At 52.5% G+C, this 10719-nt stretch overlaps 5 protein-coding genes across 5 annotated transcripts; 2 read left to right on the top strand and 3 right to left on the bottom strand.

Annotated features, from left to right (window-relative positions):
* Nucleotides 1–303: 303 nt before the first annotated feature.
* JCM15063_000123 (uncharacterized protein) lies at nt 304–2149 on the bottom strand (the record flags this gene model as incomplete). Its single annotated transcript, XM_076679292.1, has 5 exons — nt 304–1059; nt 1139–1786; nt 1865–1890; nt 1951–2005; nt 2078–2149. 5 exons carry the CDS (start codon nt 2147–2149, stop codon nt 304–306), a joined length of 1557 nt encoding a protein of 518 aa, XP_076533601.1.
* Nucleotides 2150–2238: 89 nt separating this feature from the next.
* JCM15063_000124 (uncharacterized protein) lies at nt 2239–4523 on the top strand (the record flags this gene model as incomplete). The annotated part of the gene is made up of 9 exons (XM_076679293.1): nt 2239–2323; nt 2397–2426; nt 2489–2689; nt 2760–2834; nt 2902–3275; nt 3345–3453; nt 3527–3776; nt 3843–3967; nt 4045–4523. The coding sequence occupies 9 exons, from the start codon at nt 2239–2241 to the stop codon at nt 4521–4523; spliced, it is 1728 nt and encodes a 575-aa protein (XP_076533602.1).
* Nucleotides 4524–4674: 151 nt separating this feature from the next.
* JCM15063_000125 (uncharacterized protein) lies at nt 4675–6317 on the bottom strand (the record flags this gene model as incomplete). The annotated part of the gene is made up of 3 exons (XM_076679294.1): nt 4675–5648; nt 5722–6044; nt 6112–6317. The coding sequence occupies 3 exons, from the start codon at nt 6315–6317 to the stop codon at nt 4675–4677; spliced, it is 1503 nt and encodes a 500-aa protein (XP_076533603.1).
* Nucleotides 6318–6503: 186 nt separating this feature from the next.
* BUD23 (18S rRNA (guanine1575-N7)-methyltransferase) lies at nt 6504–7798 on the top strand (the record flags this gene model as incomplete). The annotated part of the gene is made up of 6 exons (XM_076679295.1): nt 6504–6545; nt 6620–6717; nt 6796–6935; nt 7015–7111; nt 7188–7398; nt 7478–7798. 6 exons carry the CDS (start codon nt 6504–6506, stop codon nt 7796–7798), a joined length of 909 nt encoding a protein of 302 aa, XP_076533604.1.
* Nucleotides 7799–8475: 677 nt separating this feature from the next.
* JCM15063_000127 (uncharacterized protein) lies at nt 8476–10218 on the bottom strand (the record flags this gene model as incomplete). The annotated part of the gene is made up of 7 exons (XM_076679296.1): nt 8476–8545; nt 8613–8877; nt 8957–9176; nt 9250–9560; nt 9627–9698; nt 9768–9969; nt 10048–10218. 7 exons carry the CDS (start codon nt 10216–10218, stop codon nt 8476–8478), a joined length of 1311 nt encoding a protein of 436 aa, XP_076533605.1.
* Between the last annotated feature and the right edge of the window lie 501 nt (nt 10219–10719).

The following is a 10719-nucleotide window of genomic DNA, read 5'->3' on the forward strand; positions in this document are numbered from 1 at the left end:
TGAAAGCTTGGTAGTAGGTGAGTAGAGATCGAGAGAGGAGAGTGAGAGAGTGCGCGAGAGGGTAAAAGAGAGAGAGAGCGAGACCAGGTTGAGACTGACGCTGAAATTTCGCTCCGGCCGCACAAGGTTGCCGAGCGAGCGGCCGCCACGCAAACTCTCTCGTTCGGCTCGGCTTTCTCTCTTTGACCGACCTTGGCGGTAGACACTGAGATTTTCAGTCGACTGGTAAATTAAAGAAACAGAGGTGGGACTACGGCCAAACGCAAATAGGAAAAAACCAAAGCTTTATAGGTCTGCTTGCATTCACAACTCGACATCCACGAGTGATTTGTATCCTTCCTCGTCATGTTCTTCGACCTGTTCCTCCGACTTTGATTCAACCTTGGGTTCCTCGACGACAACAGCAGGGTCTTCGGCAACAGGTTCAGTTACAATCTCGGTATCTTCGAACGCGTCGTCGAGATCGACCGATTCTCGAGTCTTTGCTACCTCGGTCGGTTCTACCTTGTCGTCGTCATCGCCTGGAACGCTCGGTTCGGGTTCTGGGTTTGATGGCTGTACCGGTTCGGTCGTTTCGTTGTGAGAGCCCTCGATCGAGGGTTCTCGCTCTCGTTCAGTTTCGACTTGAGCAAGTTCTGACTCCGCTTCCTGTACGTTGTCATCTTTGATTGGAGCAGGTTCTTCTTCGACTTCACTCTTGACCGCTTGTGTTGAACTGTCCGTGGAAGGTTCCTCCCCCTTGTCTTCCGCTTCTTTGTGGTCGGTAACAATCGCTCGTTGATCTTCCGGAGGTTGTTCAACGTTCTCTTCCAATCGAACCGGAGGTTCTTCGACTTTCGTAGAGTCTGCGTCTTCTGCTGTGGGTTCGGGTTCTTCTCGTACAGAAGCTACCGATGTGATCTGTCGTGCTGGAGTGGCAGGGGTTGTTGTGGGAGACGAGACGAGTTGAGCGGAAGAGAGGGAAGCGGCGTGGTTCGTCGTGCCGAGGTAGAACGCCGAGATGGGTACCATCTTGGAAGAGCGGTGACACGAGAGCAACCATTCTGGAGAAACAACCGGCTGTAACAAGTTGAAACATGTCGTCGCGAGGTTCAGTAGGACGAAAGAGGAGGAGAAATCACCGCGAGAGAGGACTGACGATTGAGAGTTGTACCGCTTTCTGGTACTCGACGCCTGGACCTGCATTCGGGTCAGACCGACTCGCAGAAGAGGTTGCGACAAAGTGAGTCGTGTCGATCTGAATCTTGTCGTCCCACTTGGCGCCGAGTTCGCTGACGGCTTCTTTCGCTTGGTCGAGCAACGCCGAGGGCTCGACGACTCCGAAACAGACCGAGATTCCCGACGTGTTGTCGATCGTGTGAGTTCGAGTTTTGACGGTGGGGGACGCGAACGTGCCGGCAGAAGTTTTCAAGACGAGGTGAAACGAGTAGTCGGTATCGAGTTGCAACCCAGACAATTTCGTCGACGTGTTGGTCAACGGAGACGGGATCGTCGTCAACCGTTGACCATTGCGAAAGATGGACAACGAGATCAAATTCGCCGAAGCGAGTTCGAGTCGATCCCATTCGAGCGTGACTGAAGTTTGGGTCGTGTTGCGAACCTTGAGTCGAGGCGGTTGAGGTTCGAATTGACCAAACTCGTTCTTGATCTCGCGTTGGAGGTCCCAGAAGTCTTTCGCGGCGGCACGTTCGGCACCAAAGTTGCGCGTACAGGCAATGTTGACGATCGAACCGGGTCCGACTCCGGCGGGGAGCAGGAGCGAGGGGAACTCGATCAGGTGGACCGACTACGAGACACGTGCGCCGTTTTTCCAGTAGTCAGTGTACAGATCCAGTCGCTGGGCAAAGGGGGAGGCTAGACGCACGTCCGAGATGAGGACAGCGATACCGGCTGCGGATGCAAGAGACGGGTCAGTCGGCAGTCGTGGTGGGAGCGAGACAGTCGACTCACCATCAATCTTGCCAATGACAAACTGCTGAGTTCCTGCAGTCGCTTGATCGTACGGCTGGCGGCGAGTGAGAGACGACGATCAACACGTGGATCCGAGGTGCGAGCGACTGCCAACCACGCTGCTCACCTGGGTGCTGGTCGAAGCTCGCGATGATTGACCAAACGACCGGTTCGAGCGGTGATTCGCAGTGGTCGCCATGACGAGCGAGGTGGGGAAAGAAGGATCACGAGCAGTCAACGTTAGAGCTACTTTCATCAACCAGTCTCTTCCGTCATCACCTACCCAGCATGGCCTCGACGTCGGCTTACGAACTGCTGCGTCCGTCACTGCCCGGTGGACCCGACTCGCGCAAGGTCGCGTACTTTTACGACGGTGCGAACTCTCCCCTTCTTCCGCTCTCTCTCTCTCTCTGTGCATACTCCCAGCTGACTGCAGAGACCCGTAGACGATGTCGGAGCATACGCATTCAACCTCGGTATGCGTCTCCCTCTTCCTCTACTCCAAGCTCGACCTGATGTTCTCTCTTGGGTTGCGCAGTGCATCCGATGAAGCCGCATCGGATCAAGATGGCTCACAATCTCATCACCAACTACGGACTCGACAAGCACCTCGACGTCCTCAAACCCGACCGCTGCACTCCACACGAAATGACTCGGTTCCACACGGACGAGTACATTGACTTTCTCGCCCGGGTCACCCCTGAAACTTTTGACGACATGACGGGTCATGGGTCCCGCTGTGAGTAGTAACCCGAACGCAGAGTACGACTCCCGGAGAGCGAACAACGCTGAGAACCCCCCTCCTCTAGTTCTCGTAGGAGAGGATTGTCCTCCTTTCGAAGGCCTGTTTGAATTCTGTTCCATCTCGGCAGGAGGTTCCCTCAGTACGCCCCTTCTCCAATATACATCCAAGTGAAACCCCCTCGTTGACCCTCTTTGTCAAGAAAACAGGTGCCGCGAGAAGGTTGATCGATTCAAAAGCCGACATTGCCGTCAATTGGGCTGGAGGGTTGCACCATGCCAAGAAACGGGAAGCGTCTGGGTTTTGCTACATCAACGACATTGTCCTCGCGATCCTCGAATTGTTGAGATACCACCAACGCGTCCTGTACATCGACATTGATGTCCATCATGGCGATGGAGTTGAAGAGGCGTTTTACACCACCGATCGAGTCATGACTGCATCGTTTCACAAGTATGGAGATTTCTTCCCAGGTACGGGAGCACTTGGAGACAAGGGCAAAGGGAAAGGGAAAGGGTACGCCGTCAATTTCCCATTCAAGGACGGTATCGACGACGAATCGTACGGACGAGTATTCAGACCGGTACGTATTCTTCATAAAGGCGTTTTGCTCATGACTTTTACTGATTCTCGAGTGATCAACAACAAACAGGTCATGCAAGCCATCATGGATTGGTATCGACCGGGTGCCGTCATCTTGCAGTGTGGAGCCGATTCACTCGCTTCAGACAAACTCGGATCGTTCAACCTCTCGATGCAAGGTGATTTCGATTCCTCAACAGACTCGTAGTGAAAGATTGCCGTAAACTGATCGCTCGAGGGACTCGGGACCAGGTCACGCATCGTGCGTCTCGTTCATGAGAACGTTCAACGTACCTCTCATCATTCTCGGTGGAGGAGGGTACACGATCCGAAACGTTGCCCGCACGTGGGCGTACGAGACGGGACTTGCGTGTGGCATGGAAATGTCGAAAGAGATGCCGTTCAACGAGTACTTTGATTACTTTGGACCCGAGTACAAACTCGAGGTGCGCGAGAACAACATGGACAACAGCAACTCGAGAGAGTATCTCGAATCTACCACGTGAGCCCTTTCTCCTTTTGTGTGTTTCGACTTGATGCTGATCGTAACCATTACCGAGGACGTCAGGGCCGAGATTATCGATTCTTTGAGAAATCTGCCGTTCGCTCCTTCGGCCCAGATGCAACCGGTACCGTTCGATATCGAGGATGACGAAGGCGATTCCGACTCGGATCTTGATGTCCGAATCTCGGGTAAATTATTTTTTTGCCATATTACTACCCTTGCATCAAATCACAGCGACTATATCTCCTTGATTTGTGTCCTCTAGAACGAATTCGACAAACTCATCGACCTCCTACGAACCCGACTTCGAATGAACAAGATCCATTGTCGTCTTCCGACGAATCTCCCTTGTCTCGTACGAACCGAAGGTTGAAGACTTCTCAAAACTACATCACTTCGTTCTCGGCATCTCGACTCGAAGCGAGACGAGAACGGTTGGAACGGGCCGCGAGGATGGCAGAATTGGATCAGGCGGAATGTACCGCTCCTGAATACTCTCATTCGGGATACGCTCCAGCAGCAGCAGCAGAGCTGGTCGATCGAAACGAGAGGAGGAAGAAGAGGACGTTTTTCAAGAACCCGAAACGACCCATGGTGATCAGGAATTCAAACCTCGATGCATCAACTCGTCATCCCATTATGATGCTCAGTGGTCCAGATCCAAGATTGGAAGCATTAGGGTTGAATGGACATTCTCATCCACACCCGTCAACGACATCGATCGCGAGGGAATGGAACGAGTGAAAATGGTTTCTTATTCCTGTCGAAGTTTCTTCTTGGCTTTCTCAATCTTGTTGTCACATGTAACATCGAGATCACCAACAAAAGACTCTCCCTCGAGCAAGAGAAGAGAAGAGGAAGAAAATAGGATTGACATTCCAATTGATTGGGGATTTCATTCCTTCTTGGCCTTCTTGCTCTTCTTGCCCTTGTCGACCTCTTCACCCTTTCTCTTCTTCTTGACCTGACCTTCGACAACAGTCTCGGTTGAGACTTGTGGAGGGTTCCCTTGTTTCTCTGCAACCGTTTTCCCTCCTTTCTTCTGTTCCTTTGTCACTTTTGATTTCTTCGATTTCGGTTCCGGTGAAGGACTTCGACTCGAATCCGAATCTTCGTCATCCGATCGAGTTGGATCTTGAACGTTGGAAGGAACTCCTTCGTGTACTGGGATTCCAGTACCGACTGCATCATCATCGTCTCCACTGACTTGACTTTCTCCATCACTGTCACTCGAATCACTCGATGCTCCTTCCTCCTCGTCATCTGAGCCTGCTGATTTCCGTAACGAGTGACCCGTTCGAACTTGTTGTGCTTGCAACAATGCGATCGAGGAGGAAACGCCGTTGCCGGCGATCGAGCCGTTCGAAGAGAGTGGATCTTGTAGAGCATCGATCGCTTCTTTCGTGAACGGATCTTGCAACAGGGAACCGGTACAAGACAGTAACGAATTGTGAGTCGAGAGTGCCGCGATTGTGAATTCGATCCGTCCTGATGCTCCTCCTAGAGGTTCTCGAGTTTGTTTGTCCACCCACCATCCTTGTTCAGAGTACTGTCCTTCTTCTTCTTCTTCTTCTTTATCGTCTCGTTCGTCTTGTTCGTCGTCACTGTCTGAATCGTCGGCATCATCTCCTTCGATCCCGAGTGCTTCCCGTTGTTGTTTCTTTGCAACCGCTTCGAGATCGACTGCTGCTGTTGCTTTGGGATGTAGTTGTTGTTGTTGTCGTCGTTCGAGGACGACGGCAGGAACGGGACATTCAGGATCAAACTCGTACTGGTCTCGAGGGATGTGAGACGAAGGGATCGAAGCGTTGAACAAGTTGTGCAAGAGGAGCGAAATGTGAGAAGAAGTCGACAGAGTCGGAGTACCAACTGGCAGAAAAAGGGGGTTCAGCTTTGTTTTCTTGGATGAGGTTGAAACGAATGACTGAGAAAGTTTGCTTACCGACTTTCATACCGACTCGAGGTTTCCAGCCCAATCCTCTCCATTCGACATCGGCAAGTGTGAACCCAGATCCATCAATCATGGGCAACGTTTTCAGTCGGACGAGCTGTCCCGATTGTTCGAGCTCGTCCTTGACTATTGTGGTCGGAGTCGTAGTCGAATTCGAGGCAGGTGGTGGACTCGCGAGAGCGTTCGATTTGAGGTACGCGAGCGAGTCGTCGTGGTCAAATGGAGAAGCTTCGGTAGAGAAGAGTGCCGAAGGGTGCAGGAATTTCGGATTCGGGTCGAACGAGAGAACGACGGCATGCAGTGGTGGCAGGTACCTGGTAGTCTTTGTCTGTTTCAGTCTGCGAACGCGAGGAGACTGCAGGGTCGTGTTCACGAAGTTACCTCATAACCCAGCCTGCGAGCACTTCGCGCACTCCATCCATTCCCGCGTCACCGAGTTGAGAATGACTCATGTTCGTGTTGCTGCTCGCGCTGAACACGGGCGGGATCGGTAACCGCATCGTCGCGGTGAACTCGATGAATTCGGAACTCGAGTTTGAACCGCCCTGAGTCTGTCGGACCCTCAGTGACGCCGAAGAGGTAGCCATAGTCACGCCGTAAAGAGAGGCAGATCGTTCAATCGTACGTCGTGGTCGGGCTGCGAGCGATCGTTGAGAGGGAGCGAAAAAACGCCGGGACAAGTTGAGACAGACTTTTTCTTGATCAAGGTTTCAGCTGACACTGTCCCCTCCTTTCCCTCTGCGTCCCACTCGACGACGCGTACTTGCTCTGTCATGTCGGGCAACAGACCGGAACACATTGCCCCTCCCGAAGTAGTCAGTCGTCCTCGACTTTGCGCTCTCTACTCGCGTTTACCCCACACTGACTCCCTCTGGGTTCGCCTTTGCAGTTTTACAATGCTGGAGAAGCACAAAAGTACACGTCCAACACTCGCGTGCAGTCGATTCAGGCAGAGATGACCTACCGCTGCTTGGAACTGCTCGACTTGTTGCGTCTCTCATTCTCTCTCTCACGTTTCCTCCCCCTTGGTGAGGAATACTCCTAACCGACCCATTCTCGAAACAGACCCGTCAGTGAGGACGACGAAGAATTAGCAAGACCGAGTTTCCTGTTGGATATCGGCGCCGGTTCGGGCCTGAGTGGCGAGATCTTGACCGAGGAAGGTCACGAATGGGTCGGAATGGACGTCTCGGGAGGCATGCTCGGTACGGTTCTTTCTCCTTTCTGCTTCTCGATTTGTACTACCGTGATTGACTCGAGCCTCCTTTTTTTCGATCAACGTAGAGGTCGCACTCGAGCGAGAGGTCGAGGGTGATCTCATGTTGGCAGATATCGGTCAAGGTATCCCCTTCCGACCCGGATCCTTCGATGGTGCCATCTCGTACGTCCTTTCTGATGCATTTCGCAAGCTCTTGTGACTGTACTGACTCGCTCGCTCTTTCGCGAGGTCACGATAGGGTATCGGTGTTGCAATGGCTGTGCAATGCCGATTCGACCGCGCATTCGCCTGCAGGACGTTTGTTGAGGTTTTTCACCGATCTGTTTGGTTCACTCCGGAAAGGTTCGAGGGCCGTGTTCCAGTTCTACCCCGAAGGAGACGAACAGGTTCGGTTCATCATGAGTCAAGCTACGAAAGCTGGGTTCGGTGGAGGTCTCTGTGTCGACTACGTGGGTCTCTCGAGATCTCTTTCTTTTGAAGAAGTATGTGAAAAATCAGTTCCGCTAATCCGCTCTCCTGGTAAATTAGCCCAACTCGTCAAAGAAGAAAAAGTTCTACTTGATCCTGTTCGCGGGACAACCGGTCGTCGGAGGCAAACCTCAACCGATCTCGATCCCGACTGGACTCACTGACGAACATGAAGGACCCCGTTCAAAAGTGTCGTACGAGAAACAGCGCGCTTCGATCGAGAAACACAAACGCAGGTCCTCGAAACACGTCAAGAAGGCCGGGGACAAAGGGACGACCGAATGGGTCAAACGCAAGAAGGAACTGTACAGGACTCGGGGGAAAGCCGATGTACCGAGGGATTCAAAGTACACTGCCAGGTCGAGGAAACCGAGGTTCTGAGCCTATCCCAAGTCATTCTTCTTTGCCCTCCCTCCTTTCCTCCTTCACTCTCTTTTCTGAAGACGATATTGTCTGTCGCCTTTCTCCTTCTCAGGGTTTCTCTTTTCCCCCTTCCAAGGGTTGTTGTACGATTCGACTTTTGCTTCCTTCGCATACATCTGCCTATCTTCCTCGGCTTGTACAATGTCAATAATACGCTCTCGTCAATCTGTCTTGCGTCGATGCCAAGTTCTCATAGGCTTCGTTTGCAAGAATATGTTTCTGGCAGGGAAAGAGTTTCCGGGACTTGGAAGGTAGACTAAGGACTGCTTTCAGGTCAAACTTGAATTGGTATTTCAAATCGCGGAGACCTTCTTCTCATTGACTCTGGAAACCGCGAATTCACTATGATAAGACTTGAATTCACTTGAAGATGTCGATTCCAGCGGGACAAAAAAATTGTTTCGATGAGATGATAAGGATATGTACATAATAAACCCTTCCTATACCTATTTCCTTTCGTGAGAGTAAGAGAACCTTTTTTTGTTCCTTTTCCATTTGTATACTTTCCTTTTGAGCGTTTCTCGTTTGCCTATTTGCTCTTGAGCACCGACAATTTTGTTCACGGTGTTTTGAGGGGAAGAGTCGATGCAACAAGAGAGAGAAGGACGAGAAAGGGGACTTTTGATGTCGTCCTTTTAGGCGAGCTTGGCGAATCCGACGCGAGAGTTTCCGACATCGAAGACGGTGTACTGGTTCTTCATGAAGCTGTATGATCGGAAGCGGGTGTTGACGAGTCAGAAAAAGGCTTGAACTAGAAAAGTTTGAGACTTACGAGTCTCCGAGGATGACGGCGTTGAGTCCAACATCTTGACCGACGAGCGCACCGACACATTGAGACGATCCGTACGAGACACGACCGAGATTGAAGTTGGCCGACGAGACGGGCCAGGCGGTCGATGAGCCAGGGAACGAGAACGACACTGCAGGTACCGACGAGCATGGGAACGTGTAATATCCGTTACCGTACGCAGCCGATCCGGGCACGGCAGCGTAGAACGATTGAGCAAAGTCGGTCGGAGCGACGATGAGGGTCGTGCCTAGAGAACGCAAGAAATGTAAAAGTCAGGTCACTTTCATTTGGGAAGGTAAACTCGGCTGGGAAACGTTGCCACTGACCCGAATCGACGATGGCGGCGAAAGTGCCGAGCGAAGACACCGTCTTGCCATTGACCGCGGTCGAAGCTTGCACGTTCCAGTACGACTTGGAAGTGAGAGGAGTGTACGTGACACCGGAAGAGATCTTGGCCGAGTTGATACCACCAAGGTACAATTCGGATCCGCTCGACGCGAGCTTGAACGAGAAGACGGGCGAGGCGACCTTGCCCTGAGAGACGAGCTGCAAGATCCAAATCGTATCAGGTCAGTCCCGTGAGCTGTTGTGGCATGCGAGACGGAGTAAGGGTCCTCACAGTCTGGAAGAAGGGCGAGGTTTGCAACTGCGAGATCGACTGGAACGCCATGCCGCCGAGACCGTCCTCAGGAGACGAAGCGAACGAGGAAGAGAGCGTCGAAGCAGCGCCAAAGACTTGCTTGCTCGCGGTGAGACCGGCAATGACTACGTTGTCGGAGTAGACTGGTCCAGAAGACGTCGAGCCATCGCCGTACTGGACGTTGAGCGTCTTGGACGGGACTGAACTCGATGTGGACGACTTTGAAGGGTCATACTTGTGCTTCGACGAGCAGGAGCTTGCGGTGCAGCCAACTCCAGGGACCCATAGATCTGCGGATGTCGAACGATTAGCTTGAGCACAAACTGTTGGTTTGGTGCCGTGACAAAAACACGCACCGGAACTTCCAGTGTCAAAGTCCAGGATGAAGGTCTGACCGGGAGTTCCAATAGACACTGTGCCAGTCCAGACTGCCGAATTCGAACCAAAATCAGCTTGAGATAGGAATTCGAAATGGCTAGGTCAAGTCTGCGGCTTACGCGAGTCGCTCTGCTGGTCGACGAGGGATTCGGATCCAGTCGATGCACGCTTGACGAGCTTGTCTTCTTCGTCTAGTCCGCGCGCAATGGGTCCAACACCCCGAAAGGACTGACTACGCTTCGAAAGAGGGGAAGTACCGTGCGCTTTGCGGTAGTTGTTGGCCGTTTGCTCGAACTTGCCCTTCGCGTGTTGCACTTGACGCTAAGGCCGTCGAATAGAAAAATAAATCAACACACTGGTGTGCAGACCGCGAAAGTCGGAAACTGGCCCAAAACTTACGTTGATCACGGACCAGTCGACGGTGCCGTCGGAGTTAGTGATGGGAGCCATATTCTGACGTTTGGACAGAGGAATGGCCAGAGTGCCATCCTCAGCGGGAGTGGCGGTGACTGAAGTAGCGAGGGAAAGAGTCGCAACGAGCGCAGTGGCGAGGGTGCCAGAAGTCTTCATGACTGCGATGATTTATGGAGTGTCTGTTGAAAAGTGGAGAGGGAGTGTCTGTGAGATTGAAGAGGAAGAGAAGGAGCAGCTTAAGAATCGTGCTTTTGAGTCCCGACGCGATTTTGACAGTCGGCTTAATCCCCCATGTGCGTGCGTCCTTCTCTTGCCTATCGATGTGCGCACCGCACGGTACGATCCCGTGCTCTTCGACCTAAAACCAGGGCAGCTCCCACGAGCCATATTCGAAAGGACTAGCGCGAGAAAACTTTTGACGACATCGTACCCGTCGGACCTTGCGGGAGCGAGCGCGCGGGATCTCAGCCGGATGCAGACAGAGAACTGTTGCTCCGCATATAGTATCGTAGAAAGTTTGCGCTTGTGCTGCAGATCACGGCGATTCGGCGACTTGCGTTTCGTCGTTTCAAGGAGAAGATCGTACTCGCGGTTCAATAGGTGAGAGACCTTTTGCGCTTCAGCGGTGCGATGCAACTATCCACTCCATGGGAACAG

This window comes from Sporobolomyces koalae (assembly GCF_050403365.1).
Source record: "Sporobolomyces koalae JCM15063 DNA, S_koalae_JCM15063T_v1_ctg21, whole genome shotgun sequence".
NCBI lineage: Eukaryota > Fungi > Basidiomycota > Microbotryomycetes > Sporidiobolales > Sporidiobolaceae > Sporobolomyces > Sporobolomyces koalae.